The sequence below is a fragment of the Manihot esculenta genome, chromosome 9 (genome assembly GCF_001659605.2).
Source record: "Manihot esculenta cultivar AM560-2 chromosome 9, M.esculenta_v8, whole genome shotgun sequence".
In the NCBI taxonomy this organism is placed as follows: domain Eukaryota; kingdom Viridiplantae; phylum Streptophyta; class Magnoliopsida; order Malpighiales; family Euphorbiaceae; genus Manihot; species Manihot esculenta.
Window position 1 is genome coordinate 4,761,587 of NC_035169.2, and position 21,330 is coordinate 4,782,916.

At 30.6% G+C, this 21,330-nt stretch overlaps 3 protein-coding genes across 4 annotated transcripts; 1 reads left to right on the top strand and 2 right to left on the bottom strand.

The window, feature by feature from the left end:
• Nucleotides 1-2,137: 2,137 nt before the first annotated feature.
• LOC110622056 (zinc finger AN1 and C2H2 domain-containing stress-associated protein 16) lies at nt 2,138-4,366 on the bottom strand. 2 transcript variants are annotated; one of them, XM_021766409.2, is made up of 2 exons: nt 3,979-4,362; nt 2,138-3,134 (listed from the first exon to the last, which is right to left on the bottom strand). In XM_021766409.2, exons 1-2 carry the CDS (start codon nt 4,075-4,077, stop codon nt 2,352-2,354), a joined length of 882 nt encoding a protein of 293 aa, XP_021622101.1. In that variant the 5' UTR covers nt 4,078-4,362; the 3' UTR covers nt 2,138-2,351. The 2 variants fall into 2 exon arrangements, 1 of the variants encoding a protein (XP_021622101.1); XR_006351875.1 differs by having other exon boundaries at nt 2,993-3,134; nt 3,482-4,366.
• A 4,740-nt stretch (nt 4,367-9,106) lies between these two features.
• On the top strand, nt 9,107-9,788 carry LOC110622904. Its single transcript, XM_021767623.2, has one exon. It carries the CDS (start codon nt 9,226-9,228, stop codon nt 9,550-9,552), a length of 327 nt encoding a protein of 108 aa, XP_021623315.1. The 5' UTR covers nt 9,107-9,225; the 3' UTR covers nt 9,553-9,788.
• A 2,339-nt stretch (nt 9,789-12,127) lies between these two features.
• Nucleotides 12,128-19,164, bottom strand: LOC110622902 (cellulose synthase A catalytic subunit 3 [UDP-forming]). Its single transcript, XM_021767622.2, has 14 exons — nt 18,840-19,164; nt 18,023-18,218; nt 17,712-17,932; nt 17,555-17,624; nt 17,254-17,455; nt 16,389-16,655; nt 15,951-16,296; nt 15,733-15,870; nt 15,261-15,386; nt 14,974-15,186; nt 14,550-14,814; nt 13,859-14,061; nt 13,152-13,502; nt 12,128-12,981 (listed from the first exon to the last, which is right to left on the bottom strand). Exons 1-14 carry the CDS (start codon nt 18,864-18,866, stop codon nt 12,397-12,399), a joined length of 3,210 nt encoding a protein of 1,069 aa, XP_021623314.1. The 5' UTR covers nt 18,867-19,164; the 3' UTR covers nt 12,128-12,396.
• Between the last annotated feature and the right edge of the window lie 2,166 nt (nt 19,165-21,330).

Below are 21,330 nucleotides of genomic sequence, written 5' to 3' on the forward strand. Positions count from 1 at the left end.
AAAATATAATTCTAATTTATTATTTATTTAATTTGAACTCATTACATTTTTTAGTTCTTCAGTTTTTTTTTTAAATAAGATATTAAAGTAGTAGTATATTAAAAATAATTCACATTTAACTTATTCCCTTAAAAATTAAAATTTCAAAGTTGAATACTTCTGCACTCACATATCTAGTCTGATAATAAGTATATTTGAATAAATTTGAAAAATTTTAGGTTCTACTTAATTTTTAATTTTTATTTAAAAAAAAAACAAAAAAAATTGAATACCTTTAGCTGCTCCCTAATCCATTATTGCGAGACGGAGATAAAGAGAAATAAGGGAGAGAGGAGGGGATAGAGATGGAAAAAAAAAAATGAAAGAGATGGAAAGAGATATACAAATATTGAAGAGAAAAATGGAGAAATAAATGTAAAAGAGAGAAATAAAGAGACAAAAATAGAAAGGCTAAATATATATTTATACATTTATACAGATACTATTCTCTATTAAATATTTGAAAAGAAAAAGTTATTTTTAAACATAATTTTGTTAAATTTATAATTTTAAAACTGTATTTAAAAATAATTTTTTAAATTTATTATTGTAATTTTTTAAATTTATGCTTGAAAGTATATATATATTTAAAGTTTAGGTATTTAAAAATAATATCTTTTAAAATTTAACTATTTATTAGATTATGATTAAAATTAAAATGTCTATAAATAAAAATACTGAAATACATACGTACAAATATGCATTTTGTTAAAAAATAAAAAAAAGTAAATAATTATAAAATTAAAAAACAAAATTGTAAATAATTGCAAAAATGGGAAGTGAAACCCCTAAATAAGTGCAATATCAATGGATTACATATTAATTTTGTTCTAATTGTGGGAGCTTGCAAATCCACAATCAATATCATTCTTTTGTTATCAATGATATCATTGCTTTTTTTTAAAAAGAAAAAAAAAAGAAAAAAAAAAAGCCATTGACGGGTGAGGATTAAGAAAATTTGTATTTATATTTTATCAACCATTTAATGAAATTCTATTAACTTAAATTTTAATGTCGGATTTACCGTAATTTATTCATAAAACAGAGTATACATATCTAAATGCATGTAAGAATTACCCTATCATTGAACAGATGTATCGGTTTGTTCATTTCCTTTGGATGCAAAATCAATAGCTTTAGCTAATTTCTTCTCTGTAAAGCTGCCCAATCCATTAGTTTAGGATAAATTATTATTAAGTGTCTGAATTTTCATAAAATTAACTAGTTCGTGTGAATTTTTTAAAAATTCGAAAAGTTAGATAGTATTCTCGAGAAAAGGGGAGGATGAGTCAACTTGCTCAAAGCCGCCATTTGTTTAGATTAAGAACTTGGGGACATTAAGTAATGCAGGCCACAAAGAAAGATTAAAAAAAAATGGTAGAAGAGGACATACCTTAAAGCAAACTCCATAAATAATTAAAGGAATAATCATCATTAGCCACACTGAAACAGATGAATACAAAGGAACAGCTGGCTGTTTAAGGGACTTTAATAATGCTAAGTACTCAAGTATCTATTCATAATTAACAAGAAATACAAGCAAAACAAAGCAGCTTATGAGTTATGATCAATTTTCATCCATGTGGAGAAATCTCAAAAGCAGATTCTACTAGCTCTTGGGTTCTGTCTGAAGGTTGCCTGCAACTTTTCGATGGACGATCAGGTTGAAAGAGCACAAATTTTTATCTGCTATTGGCACTTTCCACATCATCTTCTTGCTAGAGATAATAGAAAGGAAATGCAGATTCAGTAACAATCATTCTACATCAGATTCAGTAATATGGAGAGAGTAATTTCGCAAAACTGAGAGACCAATTAGTTAGCCTTTTCATCTCTTAATGGTTAAAATCAATAATTAGTAAATTTTTTAAAACATCAAAAATAATTTCATGTAGTTTTCAAAATCAAATCACCAATTAACGAATTTTTCTGTACCATAGAGACTCAATAGTAAATTTTCCTTAAATATTACAACACCAATCTCCATAATTTAATTGTTTAGCTGCATTTGATAGGGTTCAATTGGATTTCAATCACCCCTTACCTTTTTTATCCTGTCAACGATCAAGTTAAAAAAAAAAAAAGGCACCCAGACAAATAAAGAAACAAGATTTCATTTGACTGTAATCAATTTATACTTTTCATATAAACAGTTTGAATTGAAAGTTTCAGTTTCCAGCACTACATATTGATTCAATGCTCAAAAAGCTGTTTACTTCCACAGCCTCAAATAGATGAAAGCAAGCAATGATTAAAAATTTGTAATACAAGTAATCTGGAAGTGAATTTTGCAGCTTGATGGCCAAAACTTTCTAAGCTTTTGAAGTACCTCCATGATCCCTCTCAACATGCTCAACAAGTGCCACAGGATCACGGAAGCCTTTACTACATTTGGGGCACACGTCTACAGGCAACTTCAAGACACGAGATTGATTCGCACTCCTTTCGTGCACCTTCTGCACATGCTCCACCAGAACCATAACCGAAGAAAACCTTGCACCACATTGTGGACATTCTTCCTCTAGCCCAATTGCATCCCTACCATTACTGCTGCTCGGGCCTGCGGGGCTCTTTGCAGTCTGCCAAGCTTGGCTAATCTCAGTACTCAATTTTGCAACACCTGCTTCAGCTGAGGCTCGAACGGTTGAAGCTGCATTGCGGAAGGCTGAGGCCCACTTTGTTGAAGATGCAGCTGGAGTTTTGTTGGGCTTTGATTCTTCCTTCCTACTTCTATTCAGAAGACTCAGAAATTGAAAACCTGCCTCAAGTTTCTTTGGTCCAGGACAATCGTGGTCAGGTCCAAATCGGTGCTTCAAGCAATGGTCTATGGTGCAATCCCTGCATTTGATGGTGTTTGAGAATGTAAGCACCTCCCTACAACCACGAACAGGGCATTTTCTCTTCTTAGTGACTTTCTCATAATTTGATGGATCACATTCAGTATTTACATGAGTTTCCCACGATATGTTTGGGTCCTCATCAGGATTAAGACGAACCCCTTTGGCACATAGTGGACAGATCACAACAGTAACATCCTGTCTATCAGCTTTTGGGCAACCGTGTTTAGCATAGCTTCGGTGCTCCAAACAAAATACCTAGTAAAAGTGTGGCACGTATATAGTTAGCAGAAGCACAAGCCAACAAGTTGTATAGAACATTACAAACAGCAGAAGATTAACAATCCAAGATATATGATATAAATACAATCCAAGATATATGATATAAACATGAATATATTTACAACTACATGCTTGGAGATGTTCATAAGACAAGAACAAACCAAATCTGCCAATAATTTATCCTCTTATACTTTAATAATCAACTAAATAGTATCATCATACTAATTTAATGACATCATAAACATGATCAGTAATTTTGGAAGCGCAAGGGATTTGGCAATCCTAAAAATTCCAGAAGTATATGTGCAAAACTAATCATTCACCTTTCTTCAATCATTAGCATCAACAGAAAGAGCTTATAGGAAAATCAAGTTGGATAATCACTACAAATTTCTTTTTCCCACAGAATTGCTTTAATTGCACCAAAATACCTTCGCAAGTTTCAGCTTCAAATAGATTCCATCAAAAGAACAAACATTTGCTAGTATAAGATACAATGGTATAATCCATTAATTACTAAACCAAGTTTCAGAAAGAGCCTCTTTCTTGTTTAATCATGTGATAGGGCTCAGCGTCTTTGAAAGATACAAATAACATCCAGATATCCATCTATCTACAATTGGGAAAAAAAATGTCATTCATAACCTGAATTTCTTCATCCTGGGTCTCATAAAATCAAAGATCTCAACTACCCCAAATGGTTCAACTTCATTTCTTCCAAATCAGACCCAATCCCAAGAAAAGAATAAATTCAACTTCAACGAAGAAATTAACCGAAACCCATATGATAAATCAGACGTGAGAGAGAATAGAAGGGCACCTGAAGGCAGCGGTCGCAAGTGAAAGGGAGGAAATCGATCTGCTTGCAATCTTCTCTTGTGCAATGTTTACCAAGGTCAGGGAATTGCGGTGTTCCCATAATTTGAAATCTTGGATTCCAAATCCCACACCAGAACGAGTAATCAAATGGTCAAATGAAAACTCAACAAAAACAAAATGCAGAGAAGAAAAAAGAGAGACTTTTGTATATAATTAGAAAGAATCAGAACAGGGTTTTTCCAGGATTTGATGCGAGATTCAGGGAATTGAATGTCCAAAAGCTTTCCCTGGATTTCTTATCTTTGAAGTCCGCGTATATAGAAGCGTGGAATCGAAAGTTCCCAGAAAGAGTCGTTGCAGAAGTCGCCCCTAATTCCCCATTTCTTTCTTTTATTTTTTCGCCTAATTAAAAACCCCCTATTTTTTAAAATTATACAGACTTTTTATTATTTTAAATTTAAATTAATAATTTTAATTGCTGTAATTTACTAATAATTCTGCAATCTACTTCTAAATTGTAATTTCTTTTGCAAATATTTTAATTTGATTTCAATTATTATTGAAATAATGAAATGGAAATGTAATTTTAACATAAAAACATGAATATTTTAATTAAATTTTTATGAAGTAAAGGATTTGTTAACTCATAGAAAAATTTGGGCAATTTTTTTTAAATAATTCTTTAAATAATTAGAAATAGATTTTTATGTTCATATGTCTTAGTGTTTTAAATAAAAAAATGAAAAATTATTTTTTTGGGTTTTCAGAATTTAAATAATATAGGAAAATTTTTAAAATTTATCATTATTTTATTTTTATGAAAAAATTTAACTATTTTTAAATATAAAAAAATATTTCTATATATAATTAAAATTGCATTATATGTTTGTTGCTTAAAATTGAGTAATTATTTAAAATTATTTATTTAGAATGATAAAAGGTTGATATTATTATAATGATAATATAAAATAAAACAACAACAAAAATTTTAAAAAATTATTTTTATTTAATAAGTATGAATAATTTTTAATTTTAATAAAATATTTTTATTATAAAATAAATTTTGAAAAGTAAAATAAGTTATTTTATTCTAGATAGTTGAGCACTTGTTTCATATTTTTCTCTCATCTTCACATAAAATGAGAATTGATTTTTAAAAAAATATATAAAATATCTTATTAAAATTCTATCCAGGGATGATTTTTATTTTTAAATTTTATAAAATAAATTTTTGTTTATTTTCATATCCAAGATAAAATCATAAATTACTATTTAAACTTCGTCAATAATTTTTACTAATATCGTTTGATTAAAACGAAGTAAGAGAAAAAATAAATTAAAAGACAAAAACTTCAATTCAAAAGTAAAGTTTAAAATAATTAATGAATATTATTTATAATAAAAATAAAATTTTAATATGTAAAATTATAAAAATATTTAAAATATTTAAAAAAATAATTAAAATATAAAACTGATCTCTAAACGATTGAATTTTCATATAAAACTTTGTGAATAAAACTTTGTGATAGATTTACAGCTCTCGTCACACTTTCAAAAATCGTGCGTCTCGAAATTTCTTTTTTGAAAAGTTATTGTGGTCTTTATCGGACGTTGACAATAAAAATTAAGATCCGTTTAAATTTATCGTAAAATTCAAGACTAATTGCACCATGTCACATATTAAAACTAAATAAAATAATTTTTACATTTATTTTTTATTTAATTTAAAATAATAAATTCTAATTATTTTAAGATCAAATAGTAAAGAAAATGGTGTTAGGATTTGTCTGTTGGGCTAAGCTTGTTCATATAGACAGATACATCCTTGAGCTTAAGGGTTGACACTAAAATGCAGATAACCGTTATTATAGTTATAGCCCATTTAACATTATGGTTGATTGCTAGAAGAGCACTTTAAAATTTCATAAGAAAGCTTTATTATTTTTATTTTTTATAATTAAAATATGTCAAATATAAAATTAACTGAAAAAGAATACTTATTTCAAAAATTAACTGAAAAAGAAAAAAAAGAATAAAAGAAAAAGAAAAGAAAGACTCGAAGAAGAAGAAAAGGAAGACTTATTCTATAAATTAACAGAAGACGATGAAAAAGAATTAGAGAAGAAAAAAGAGAAAAAAAAGAATCGAAAAAGAAAAAGGAAATAATTTGATATTTTGATATATTTTTAACCACAGAAATAAAAGAAATTTCATAAAATGATTATTTTATCAATAAAGAGAAAAAATAAAATTTTTTTATTGATTTTTCAAAATTGAGTTTGATCTATTAATAAAGCCAACATTCAGATACTAAATAGTAAATATTCTAATTATTTTAGTAGTCATTAGTTATTTCGAGAATAATTAGTTGTAAGTTAAAATAAAATTTTTATAATTCACCATTTGTTCTTTAAAAATTAAGATTTTGATTAAATTAAAACACCAAACATTATCTTAAAAATAGTTGCTAAACAATGTATTAAGTAGTTTGGTTAAGCTTAAATTCATCAAGTACGATGATGTAGCGATTTTTGAGGTTTTGGTTCAACATAAATGTGACTAATTTATAGACCGAAAAAATTTATCTAGACCAAATCTATATGGATTTATAATATAAATATATAAAATTTTATGATTGAGTCAATCTCTTTTTGCACTACAAATTCACATGAAACCAATCAAGATAGGGCTGGGGTGGGGATGATAGTAATATTGCTCATGATTAGAGACCAAAAGAAAGATAAAGGAAGTAGAAGAAAATCCACATTCTCACAATTGGCATAGTGAATTTAATTACATATTCAATATTCCCAGCATTTTCAACTCCTCCATGCTTTCCCATGAAGTGATAGGATCAAGTGTTTATAATTTTTTTAAAAAAATTATTTTATTTTTATAAAAAATATCCTTCTATATTTATTATAAAAATAATGCTCTATTTATGTTCATTTATAAAAACAAATTTTTTAAATAAAAATATAATACATGATATGTAATAGGGTTAACTATAAATATTATATAAAATATATTTACTTTTTAAACATAAAATTTAAATTAATCAACTATTTTTTATTGATAAAAATAAAAATTTAGAAAATATTATTATAATTTTTCAATTCAACGTTGTGAGAAAAAGAGAAAGGAGGTACTCAGCTTCGCTTGTCTGTTTTGAGATCTTTTTCGACTTTTTCTATTTTTTTATTTCGGTTTCTCTTTTATTTTTCTTTTAGTTGCTTTGTTTTTTTCTTGCCTTTAAGCAAGGCCATCTCCGTCCTCTTTGATTTTCTTTTATCAGGGCGTTTCCGTCCTCTTTGATTTTCCTGCATAAGAAACGACCAGCGACATTTCTTTTTAATTTGTTATTTGTTTCTTTTTCTTTTTACAGTTTTTGTTGTTCGACATGAAGATTATTTGGATTTGAATGAGAGCTAGCAACTCTATTTCGCCGGTGAGAAGTAGTATCTTTGTTGATATCGTTAAAAACTCTAGGATTGTACTGATATGTCCAATGATTTACACTTTCTTTAGCGAGAATGGTTGAGCTCTGTAGTGCTTTTTTCCTTCTATGCTTTGATTTTTTGAGTTGCTTTATTTTCTATTGTTTATGAGAATATGACTTTCCTTTATTGTATGCAAGTTCTCTTCTGTCCTTTCGGTTGCCCTCTATTTATCAATGATACGATGCAACTATCAGTAACGGTGCAGTTACTTTGGTGCTGTGTCTTTATTAGTCAATAGATCAGTGGTGTTGGCTGTGAGCTCTGCAATGCTTGGTTTTGTAGTCTTTTTTATTGTAAATTGAATTTAAATATTGAGTTTGGATTGGTTTTGGATTTTGAACTTGAAATTTGATTTAATTAGCTTATACGATTCTTTCTTTGATGGATATATATTTTTAGTGATTTATATTTTGCCTTTTGACCTTATTTAAATGTAATTTATTAAAATAAAATTTCAGCATTTTGATTAAATTATACCTAAAAAAAAAATTCTGATTTTTACTTCACACAAAGTTTTAGACATAAACGTAAATTTATCTAAACATTTGGGCCTTGACGCCAAGTCATAAATAAAACACATTATTTTGAACTAAAACTTTCCCGCACAATGCCAATTTGGAGGGTAATTTTGTGGTTGTGGTTTAATTGAAGGGCATTTATGTCTTTCGGTATCTCTTTCGGCTGCCCGGCTCTGTTGGGTTTGGGTCTACGGTGCAGCATTTTTCAATGGGCGAAAGCCTTCTTTTCTCTTGTCCCTTATGTTATGAACATGCCATAGAAAAAACGGTGCCGTTCCTGGCTTGCTTCTGCTGAATTGCTCTCTTTCTTTTACACAAGGTGATGGTTTTCCGGTATATATTAAAAGTGTTTATTTCGTGAAATTATTTCGCTGAGTCTAGATAAACTAGTAACATAAAATTAGAATAAGACTCATAAAAAATTCTATAGATAAATTTTTTTAATCTGTATTTACCATATGGTCATGGTCTGTATCAAGGCAGGGGAGGGCAGGGCTTCTTTAACTCGTTGAAGGGTCACTGTGAAAGGGGCTCTAGGTTTGGTGAGTCATCTGGGTGATTTACACCCATCAATAAACAGTTTACAAATTGACAAAATAGCCAACTGGTGCACAGACAAAGTTTAACCTAAAATTCTCACATTTCTAAGAGACAAGATGCTGGCAAATGACTAAGGACAAAGTGGGGAAGTTTCAAAAATGGTAAAAAAAAAAAATTAAAAAAGGAAAAAAAAATTACAGTGGGGTTCTTCTTGGGGGTAGCACAGTAAACCTAAGCATGTGATATGGGTAAGGACAAATTGGGAAGAGAAATCAAAAGATTTCCACTTGTGAAATTCAAAGATTCACATTTCACAGTACTGACATGGTAGAAGCTGTGCCCTTTGAAGTTTATATTGATATAAAAAAAGGGTAATTTAGTATAATCTCTTAAAAATTTAGCAAAATCTGTAATTTTTAATCACTATTTTTTTAATAATAAATAATTTTGTTCTTAAATTTACTATTTAATTTCTAATTTTTTACAATATAAAAAAATTATTATTTAATTTTTAAAAATATATTAAAATATCACTGTAATTTTCTCAAAGATTATTTACACCTTCATTTTCTTCTCAATCCCATTTCCTCATGCTGCATAGGTAGCTAGTCTACTACTTCACTCTCACAAATTTTAGCCTGAGTTCCTCCTTTTGCATTGCTCTTTTTACTACACAGTACCTATTTCTTGATGGGGTTCTCAGGGACAAGTCTACATAACCAGTTGCCGGCAGTAATGGAGGCACCACCAGCAGTGGCGGACCCAAGTCGCTATTCACATCGTTCCATTGAAAAACTGGTGGTTGTACTAGCTGTGATAACTATAGTCGGTGTTATTGCAGGGATTATTGCTCGGTTGTGTGGTGGAAGGCATTTTGGCAGCAATGGGGAGCATGACATAGAAGGATGGATAGAAAGAAGGTGCAGAAGTTGTATTGATGGTGGAATTCCTACTGCGCCGCCGCCGCTGCCGCCAGCAGAAGAGGCAAAGCCGGCTACAGAAGAGGCAAAAAAGTGAAAATGATCATAGATCAAGTATTATCAAGGCATCATGAATTTGTTTTTAAGAATATAAATTGGTGCTGCATGGTGGAACAGGTCTGGAAATATTATCCCACATTGAGTTCATATTTCTATGTAGTTTGAGTGCTGTGATAATCATCTTCATATCATATATTTTTAGGGCTAGAAGCAAGCAGTACATTGATAGTGTCAAAGGCTAGTCATTTTAGCATAATCCTGATTGTGTATTTTTATCAAGTCTCACCTCTGTTTTTCAGCTAGACTGGGTTATGTTCTGTAGCTTTATCTTAATTAAAAAAATTAATTAAATTTAAAAAATTAATTAAATTAAATTAATTTAAAATTTTAATTAAATTCAGTTTAATTTTTATTTTAAAAAATTTTAATTAATTCAATTTAATTCGATTTTAATAAACAAATTAATCAAGTAAAATTAAACCGAATAATAATATATTATTTTTTATAATATAAAATATCAATTAAAATACTTTTAATTAAATTTTAAAATATTAAAAATAATATATAAAAAATAAAATTTAATTAAAAAATTTAACACATAAAATCCAACTGAATTAAATTATACTGATTCGATTTAAATTGAATTTTACTTAAAATCAATTTAATTTGATTTTTATAAATACTCAAAATCTAATTTTTATTCAGAATCAAATGGATCCAATACTCACCCCAACCACTCTCCTTAATTATCTGCAAATATAAAATTTTAGTTTTTAAGTGGAATCACGTTGAATAAATTTATGAAAAAACTAATTAATTAGTTTTTTTATTTCAAAAATTACATTAAAATATTATTTAAATATTAAAAACTTTAATAATTAGTCATTCTTTAATTCTATCCATTAAATATTTTATTTTTTATTTTTTATAATATAAAAATTCATTAATCGTTTTCTTAATTTTATAAAATTATCTATTAATTAATTCTTTTAAATCAAAAATATTTTAAATTTTTTTATAATATTTAATAATTAAAATTAATAAAGGATTAATTAATATAATTTTTTAAAATGTCAATGAAATTTTATTATATTTTTTAAATTTTAAAAATTAACTAATAAATTTTTCTATTGTATAAGGTATAGACTAAATAATTATTTTTAATCTGTTTTTAATAAATTAACAGATTTAAGCCATTAAATTTTTAATAAAAATTTAAATGGTTAATTTTACTTTGACCTCCTCTAAGCATAAATGTTGGGTCGGTCAATTATTAACCTAGCAGTCCAATGGTTAAATGCCAATCTCATGATGTAGAAAGCTAAACTATTCATTCAATCTTTTTCATCTTTAACACTTGAGAATTTGCATGTGAGGTTACTTTGGAGCCACCTGAGAGCTAGTGGGTAACTCTGGCATAATTTCAGGAACCACAAAAGGGAAAAAAAATCACATGCTAGATCTCCCACTAGCTCCACACTAACTAAAAAGAAGCAGAACAGCATTACAACAAAAGGGGTTATAGAACCATTTGCTGTAAAAGCAAATTGAAACTTTTACATTAAGTTGATTGTTGCTTTTTCAAAAGCTAAACCTTTTTTAAGTTGACGTTCAACTTGCAAGGATTTTTGAATTATTACCGTTGCCAGTTTCTTATAGCAATTAATCATCATGTATTCTTGCACACTCCCTCATTTTCTTGGAAAGCATTCTCGCTTAACAGTTTCAACAAGTTAGTATCTTTTCTGTATACTTTCCCTAGTTTAATTGCTACCCCGTGCATTATGCAATCAATCGGATTATATGACTATTCTTTCAACATAACATAAATCAATAAATAGATTTTTGAGACCCACCAAAACACATTCCTATCAGGTGCATTATGCAAGCGATCGGATCATATTGATATCCCTTCAACACAACATAGATCAGCAAAAGGAGCTCCAAGATCCATCAAAACATGAAAGCCAACATCTTTTAGAAAATGAATTCCTATTTGAAAGGTGCATAACAATATGAACAAGCTCATGCTAACTCTCAAATTGAAATCTAATTTGGGATTTTCCTTGGAAGGTGTCGGGAAGGAATTTGAATGTAATTCTATCAACCATACAATATAGATATAGAAGAAAAGGTTAACTTTATTAGTGTAGCCAAGGATGACTCTTGTCCACTAACTAATGCCCTATTTGGATCACAGATGAACCTAAGCTCAGATAGCAAGTGCAAAGCTTGGAAGTTATAATTCTGCCAAGCTTGAACACTCTGAAACTTGCTTTCCCTTCTAAGCACTCAGTTTGGCTCTTGCTGAAACATGCAAGTATGAGCTTTATATTGACTTCTAAAGTCTAGAATCACAATTAAATTGACAGATCCTCTATTCTGTATGTCTCATAAACTAGTTCCATTTCCATAATCATAAAGTTGCTCAATAAAGATCTGCGTAAAGTTATCAAATATTTGAGGTGTTTTTGACCTAGCAACTACAAGTAGATATAAATTAAATTCTTACTGATCAATCAAAAGAAACCTCTAAAGCAGGAATTTCACTCACCATTATAGGCATTAGTAACATGCAATGATCTTTGTTTTTTCTCAAAAAGTGAAGAGTATCATCAAAAGCCAATCACTTTGATATCATTGAATTGAAAATTGAATTAACAAACTAATTAATTTATGTCAAAAAACAAAATATTTAAGTTAAGGGACAAAAAGAATAAATAATTCTTTACTTATGAAACAATTAATTGCCAGACTCACACAATGCAAAGCTAAAAGCTTATCCCTTCAAATTCTTCCAGCTGAGGTTATCAGAAAGCATATCCAAAACCTTTATTCCTGCAGGTGATGACATTTTTCTGTTTTGCAGCTGCATTATACACTAGCAGTTGATTCCACACTGCTCAACGTCCGGGCCAGTCACCCGAGTTGTAAAAGGATCAATGCGAACCCAGAGTAAGGAGAAGATAGAGGCAAGGAGAATTGACCATACAACAACAATTGTAGGTGTCCGGTTCTGCCGTCCCATCAAACCCTTAAGGAAGGGATACAGATGAATAATCACCCAGAAAGCAAAGAATAGCTTGCCAAAGAGTGGACCCCAAGATTGATAGCCACTGTTAATGGCATATGAAATTCCAGCAACTACTCCAACCAGATTAATTATAAGGAGAGTGGTTGGTGGGATGAGTAGGGTGGTCCATTTGAACAAATAAAGCTCAGCAAAATCTCCATCTTCATCAGATGCTTTGGATGTGACAGTAAAATTGGTATCTATTCCAGCAAGGACTTTCAGCAGACCTTGGAAAACAGCAAAAAGGTGAGCTGACACACCTCCAATAACCCAGAATTGTTCATTTCTCCACCACTCGTCAATTCCGACGCCGCTCCATCTCATTTCCAGAATACCAGTAGCAAAGATTGAAAGAAAGAGTGATATGAACCAGATACTGGCAATGTTACTGATCTGCAGTACCACAAAATATGTAGATATTATAACCACATTTGCTAAAAGAAATCCAAAAAAAAGGGTACTATTTGAGATTTATTATTCTATCAAGAGTTTCCTCCTACCACCTAAATGATGTTTATGAGAATGAAAATTGATGATCCTCCCCAAGGCAGCAATTATTATACCTGTGGGATAATGAACTTTCCAGTAAGAAGACAGACAGCTGGTAATGTACAATAGGCAAGAAGAGGAATGGACGTGACGGGATAAATTGTGGTATTGACATAAGCAAATCTCTCAAGCCATTTTAGTCTTCCACCGTAGCCATACCATATGGGGCAGTGACGGCTAAAAAGAATCTCAACTGAACCTAAAGCCCACCGAAGCACTTGATTTAGACGATCTGAAAGGTTGATAGGTGCAGAACCTTTAAAGGCAGCAAGGTGTGGCATGCAATAGATTGATCTCCAACCACGAGCATGCATCTTGAATCCTGTAAGAATATCTTCTGTAACAGAACCGTATATCCATCCTATCTGCACAAGAAAACATCAATTCATTTGTTAGGAACTATGGACTTGATACTCCCTACGCAAGCTACAATTGCAATGCGGCATGACTTGTAATTGACCAAAAAAAAAAGATTCATCAGTGAAACATTAAATGAGATAAAAGAGATTTGGTGAAAGCAGTGAATGTTTTTCTAAAAATAATAATAATACAATCCTTAATTCTTTAGTCTTGAAAGAATTTGGCTCTTAGCATTAGAAATCTCATCAATTGCTTATTTCCACTTCCAATGTCAATAGTGTTGCCTAAATTTATAGAGCAGAAAAAGAAATCAGCAAAGTAGAACCATTGACATAAAAAAGGAAACAAGGCATTAACATACTTCACTTCCCCAGTCTGTCTTGTCCTCATATCCACAGCTAATGACATGAATGGCTTCTTTGAGGAGAGCTTCTGGAGTGGCAGACTCAGGAACACCACCATTCTCCATTAGCGTTGAAGCTACAAATACAGCTGATTGACCAAATCTTTTTTCAAGTGTCATTTGTGACATGAGCAGTGACTTCTCATCATCAAATCCAGCACCTGTTAAAAACAATCAAAGAAAAATTGGTATCTTGACTACAAGGAAACAGCAGGAATAACCCACAGAGCAGCACTCCATACTTCTATCCTTTTTTAACCCAAAATAGAAATTATAAATGCTAATTTCACCTTTGATTTTGTATTGCAACAGCATCTCCATATCCCTTTGTTTCTGGGGACATGGAAGTGGCTGAACTTAGATGCCCATCAACAGACAATTTTTCTCAATGTATCAATAGGTACTACCCACAATAAGTTCCTTAACAACATCATAATAATAATATTGCAAAGTTTTAAGAGAAATAGGAAATTCCTTATTAAAAAAAGAAAAAAATAAATAACTAAATAAGTTCAACATTAAGTATCTTATGAATAAATTTAAAGTTTATTGGATCATTTTAGTTGGAAAACATTGTACTAAAGCATTAGGAAAAATATCCATGCCAGAGTACAACAGATAGTGTAAACAACAAATTACATATGCTTACCTTCAACCCCTTCTTCTATATCTTCCAAATTGAACACGGGCACGGTAGGGTCAAAGTTCTTGCTTGATTTTTTCTTGCTATGCTTATTTTTTCCTGAGCTTCTACTCTTCTTTCGGGATCCACCAAAGCACGAAGAGAGCACTCCTAGTTTCTTATGCTTAGGCTTGAGAGGAGGTTCATAGCCATACAATGCTGTTCTATTGAATACGCAACCTGTACCCACATATACAGGACCTTGGATGCCGTCCAACCCTCTTAGATTTATCTAATATCACATGAGATTTAAACAAAGAACTAATAAGACAGATAAACATGCAATTAAACATCATGCATGTGACTATAATGAACAGTTTTGACTATACATATTTTATTTAAATGAAAAACAAGGAAAAAATTTAAACCAAATACTGCCATTAGAACTTACATCAAAGAAAACAGTGTTACGGTTGGCGTATCGATCATTCCTATCAATCCCATCAAATCTTTGGGGAAACTGGACATAACAAACTGATCTTCCTAGATTAGGATCCATTAGAAAGCACATAGCTTCTCTCAATGCCCTGCTGTTGTTTATGTAATGATCACAATCAAGATTTAACAAGAAGGGCCCATTGGTAAGAACTGCTGAAACACGCACCTATATGGGAGACAAACTGATAGTTAATGCCAATAACATTCTAGTTAGAGCCACAGGAACTGCTGATTACTTACAAGTGCATTCATGGCACCAGCCTTTTTGTGATGCTGAAAACCAGGACGCTTCTCACGAGATACATATACTAGTCGTGGAAGCTCATTCCCCTCGCTGTCGAATCCTCCACTGTGGCCTAGGAAAACCTGCAAATCATAATGCAACAAAAAAGCACTAACCATAAGAAGAATTAATTTGGTACAAAGCTAGCTACCTAATCCAGTTCTACCATGAGACACAAATACCACCAGCCAATAAGACAGACTGTCAAATAACAAGAGATAAATGGAAGTGATACAAACTAAGATACTACAAGTGGCATCATTCACCAGTTATGTGATTTTACAAATTCTTTGTTTTGTCATTTTAACATTTATGTGACTCGTAAGAAAACATTCTCGATTGCACATAAGCACTACTACCCTACGCATGGAATAATTACTATAAATCTTGCTGAGGAGGACACTATAATTGAATTTCGTATGGACAAACCTGGATCATCCCTGGATGATCTCTGGTGTTATTTCCGGGCCACGGTGTACCATCTTGCATCACCCATCCTTCATCAGGAACCTTCTGTGCCTTCGCAACAAGCCCGTTGATACGAACTTTAAATTCTTCATATTCTCTCTGCAACAATTTATTTGCAGTAAGAAACATAATATTTATAAGGATAATTAAAATCATTAATATAAACCTTAATGCCCTACCTTCATAGATCTACGGTCTTTGACAAATGATGGTTGAACCTTATCTTTTAAGTAGTCAATCTTCTGTGCAAAGTACCATTCTGGAGCTCGTGGTTCAATGTTGTATTTCTTGCAGAAAGGAACCCATTTTCTAGCAAATTCAGATGTTTCAGCCAGGGCTTCAAATGTCAACATAGCAGCTCCATCATCAGAAACATAACAAGAGACTTTGTCAACTGGGTAGTCAACTGCAAGAATGGAGAGGACTGTATTGGCTGTGACAAGTGGAGGTTCCTTTAAAGGGTCCACTGTACTGACAAAAATGTCAACAGCAGCCAACTGAGATGGCTCTCCTTCTTTCTCATATCTGTAAGGCACCAAAGATCAATCAAGTCTTTTGAGGATTTTGTCCAAACGTGAAAACGTTTAATGCAGTTCATAGGCAAAGGATAAATATACCTGAGAGCCAGCCTATCAAGATATGTCTCACGATTCACAGGAAGCCATTTGGGAAACTGATCCAATATCCACGATATTGCAAACCATATCTCACAGATAACAGATATTAACCACAAAGCATAGGCATCTCTCACCGGATTTGTTATACGGTAATGCAAAAAAATACTAAGAATAACAAGCCGCAAAACGATAACCATCCTGTAAGGGTTAATCCTAGAGGAAGGAATAGAAACCTTCCTTGAGAGAGGTTGGCGGGTTTCATCATTCCTGTGTTACAATGAGAAACAGAAGTTATCGAGATGCTACTAAGTCTGCAACTGATATAAACTGTCTGAATTTTGAACACAAGCAAGAAGGCAATTAAAAGCAGAGCTCCTCTGGAATACATGCTCAAAGGCCTAAGTTGAGTAAATTATGTGTATTGCTTCTGTTAATAAACAAACAGACATGACTTTCTGACAATTTTGAATTTCTGATACAAGAGACCTGTACTAGAGAATTAAATGCATCTACAACTTTGCATATAAAACACAATTAATTCAGGAGTCTCCAGAAAAAAAGATTCTATATTAGATCAACTGATTATAAGAATTGGAATATTGTGAATCCAACAAGAATATTCAAGTAGACATTCTTGGGCTGATGCACAATCATGAACATATAAAATTTAGCTGGAAAATCACATGGATACCTTATTTTCCCAAGTCCCAACATAGTATTCTTTTTCTATCGCTTATAGGTTTTCTTGTTAAGTGAGAATCCTAATGTTTCACAGAAATTTAGTTTGAATGCAGTTAGGAAGACAATTCAAAAACAGTATGCATAGGAGGAACAATTATGCACTGTACTTCATTGAGGAACTTACAATAAAGAATCATCCATGAGCACATCGGTGCTGGCATCAAAATCTCCACCACCCCTACCTTCAGATGGTGCATTACTGACGCTCATTGGAGCAGGAGTCTTCTCTGGCTTCATCTTCCAACCATCAATCCTCTCTTTCCAGGCAACATTACCAAACCCTGACAAGCCAGAATCCCTTGCTGTATCTCCAACTCTAATATTAACTGCAAACAAATCAAGTAATGACATCTAAATTTGAACCAATATAAAGAAAGGATCAACAAGAGAACATGTAAAATAAGTGATACAGAATAGACTATTACCTCTACTGCCACTTTCAGGAGAAGCCATTGAGAAACGCTCAGGAGATGCAGCTGACAAGTCCCCAGAAACCTGAAACAAACATAATATCAAAATTTACAATCAATAAGAAACTATAAGAAAAAATTGAAGATAGTGATAGATAATCCTATGACCTACCGAGTGTCTCCCAGCCAGATAAGGAATATGATTAAGAGAAACCTCTTTATCATAGTTTATAGGAGCAATATATTCTTTCCGGCCAGAGCTTGCATCCCAACCCAGCATATGCTCTATCTTTTGCTTCTCTTCATGAATCCCTGAAGCATAATGATTCGACTTATTCTCCACATCACTAAAGTCAGCATCGTCAACTTCCTCCCCGCGAATTGGAGGGCTACCTGATGATGATGAACGAACAAAATGTACCCATCACTCAATACCTTTCATTGCATAAATGCAAACGGAGCAACTATGGCGGCTCTACTAACCTTTATGCCTCTTGTATTTGGTTTTGCATTGAGGACAAGACTGATTACCATCCTTCCTCTCGTACTCGTAACATGGACGGCAAACAGGAAATGCACATACATGGCAAGCGACAAAGGGTTCTCCATCCACAGTCAAGCCGATATCATCACTACAGATCTGGCAGACCTGGGTTGTAGTTTGTTTTACATTTTTGGTCTGAACAACAAGCAAAACAACTCCAAAGTCAAAAGGGATTTCAAAATGCAACTCTATTCAAATTCTTTGCACTCTCCTAACAGCGAAGTAAATGCAGGATTTCAACATAAAACCAATATCCTCAGCTCCAGATATAAAGATCAAGGCAATCTAATGCTTAAAGGGGTCCAAAAAAAAGTTTCTTCATAGAAAACTACACTTTCAATCCAAATTACATCATGGAAAAACATAATTCAATTAAATGAAATGAAGCAAACAGGTTTCTAAAACTAATTATAAGCTCAGCCCTTCAAATCCGCAAATGTAATAGCTTATAAGCAAGCCAAACAGCATCAAAAGCTAAAACAACATCTAATCAAATTTAGATCTAGAAACCTGTGGGCAAACATGGACATTCTGAAAGAAAAGTAATCGAAACTCCATCGTCTCATATTCCTCGTCGTTTCAGGAATTCAAAAAGGAGAAAAAGGATCAAATCTTTTCAATCCAATTGGGAGGAACCATATGAAAATCGACAGCAAATAAGACTGACGTGATTCAAAATTCAGATTAAAAAACAATAACGACAAAACGTAACATCAAATCTAAATAAGAAACTAGAAAGTTTTTGTATGAACTAACCCCTGTTGAATCTCCATCAATATCCATTGCAGCCCCTTAACCAATGAACACAGATTCTGGTCCGATTCTCAGCTCAAATCACAGTCTAAGAAAGCTACAAATCTGAAGACCTCATTAAAGCACCTAGTTGCAGAACGAAACCCACTAAATCACAAACTTTAATTGAAGTATGGGAGAAATGTAGCCATCGTTGAAGATTTTGAAGCCAACCAAAGAATACGCAACAACTGTGAGAAGCTTAACAGTCACTCTCACCGACACTAGAGAGGGAGAGAGAGAAACAGAGATGGACCGCTCCTAGATCCACACTCTTTGTCCCATTACTCCATTTTCTTAATTATATTTTTACTCTCATTTTTCATACATCTGCCACTTTCTTAGAAGGTAGTTTTTTTTATTAATTTATTACATTTACTTATATTATTCTGGATTAATTTACTAACGGAATAAAATATTTTTAATTAATATTTATTTTATATATAAAAATTGAATTTCATTTCAATTAAAAAATTATAATCAATTATTTTAATATTTATAAATAAGGGTATTTATTATTTAATAGTATATTTTTTAAATTTATGTGAATATAAGAGTATGAAATGGAGAAAATATTTTTTCATTTTATATATAATTACACTAATTTTCAAGGAAAAGAAAAAGCTGCATAAAGTGTAAATAGATGGAAATTGAAGTGTAAGTTATGGATACAGAAATTTAGATATTCCCACGTCGGATAAAGGATTTTTGGCTTTTTCTGATGTGGCAAATTATGATTGGGTACTTTTTCCATTTCCTTCTGCTCTTAACCAGTCCTTTTCAGTTTTTGCTTGTAGCCGACAGAATCCAAACAACTAGTTATGGAGTCCGCGATTAGCGTTACACTCGGAAAGTAAATAAAGTTCTATACTCGCTCTGTTAGGAGGCGGATATTTACTTATTTACCAATATGCCACTGAGGGAGGTGAGGATCTTGGGATTGTCGGTGATTGCATCGCGTTTCTATGCACGTGCGGGAACATGAGGAGTGAAAAATTTTGTGGTTGACTTGGAGAAATTGAGCTGGCAACTGATCTACCGTTGTAAATTTTTAACTGTTTTTTTAATTAAACTTAATGGTTTGTTTGGATATAAAAGGATTGGAAAAGAAAAATAAAGTTTCTTCCTTTATTAATAATTTATTATAGTATTAAAAAAATAAATAATAATTTTAAAATAATTAAAAAATACAAATTATTAAAATTAGTTTAACTTTAATTTTAATATTAAATTATCATTAACATTAATATTATAATAAATATATCTAAATAAATTTAAAAAATTTCACTTTTATCTCCATTTTAAAAAAATATTAAATTATCATTAATTTAAATAGTCTCTTCACCCGAAGTTTGATAATTACACCCAAATTATTTGTGAAAAAATAAAATAAAATTTCTTGATGTACTTTTTTTTCCTCCCTTCCCAAATTTCAACAAACAAAGCAAATTCTAAATTGTAGGAAAAATACTCAATAAAAATATTAATAACATTCAACAATAAAATGAAATTAAATATTATTACTATGTGAGCTAATTTTTTATGTATAATGTTTTTTTTATAATATAAGAAAATATCATCATAAAATACTTTATATTTAATTAGATACATATTAATTTTAATTAATAGGTTTTAATATTGATTTTGTAATTTTATATAAAATTTAAGTAAATAAATAATTTAAAGTGTAATGTCGTTTTAAGAAAAAAATTTATTTTTTGTAAAAATTTTTGTATTTAAATATTCAAACGTACAATTTAAAATTCGATCGATTTAATTTAAAATTGAATTAAATTAAATAAATTAAAAATAAAATTTTTATATTTGTAAAAATTAAATCGACTCGATTTTAGACAGAAATCGATTTAAATTGAAATCGATTTCATTCAATTATATTCAGTTTAATTTAATCGATTGATCTTTCTTATGTGATTTTTAGTTTTTACATTTTATTTTTATTTTTAATATTTTAAAATTCAATTAAAATATTTTAACTTTAATTATAGTATAATCTTCTCATATTATAAAAAATAATATATATTTGCTCACTAATCAGTTCAGTATTATTAATTTTTTACTTATCAAAATCAAACAAATTATTCTCACTAATCAGTTCGGTATTATTAATTTTTTACTTACCAAAATCAAACAGAATTAAAATAATCAAAATCTTTAAAAATAAAAATTAAATCGAACCGAATAGAAAAAAATAAAAAATTTAATTGAATTTCTAAATTAATTTAATTTGATAGATTTTTTTTAATTTAAACCAAACATTATCCCTCCTACTCCGGTGAATAATATATTTTTAATAATATATTTTTAATCACTTAATCACATAATACTTATATTTACCTATTTTATTAACATTAGTCAATTCTTAATTTTTATATTTTTTTATCAATTTGAGAAATTATTTATAAATTGATAAGAATATTATTTTACAAGTACTTAT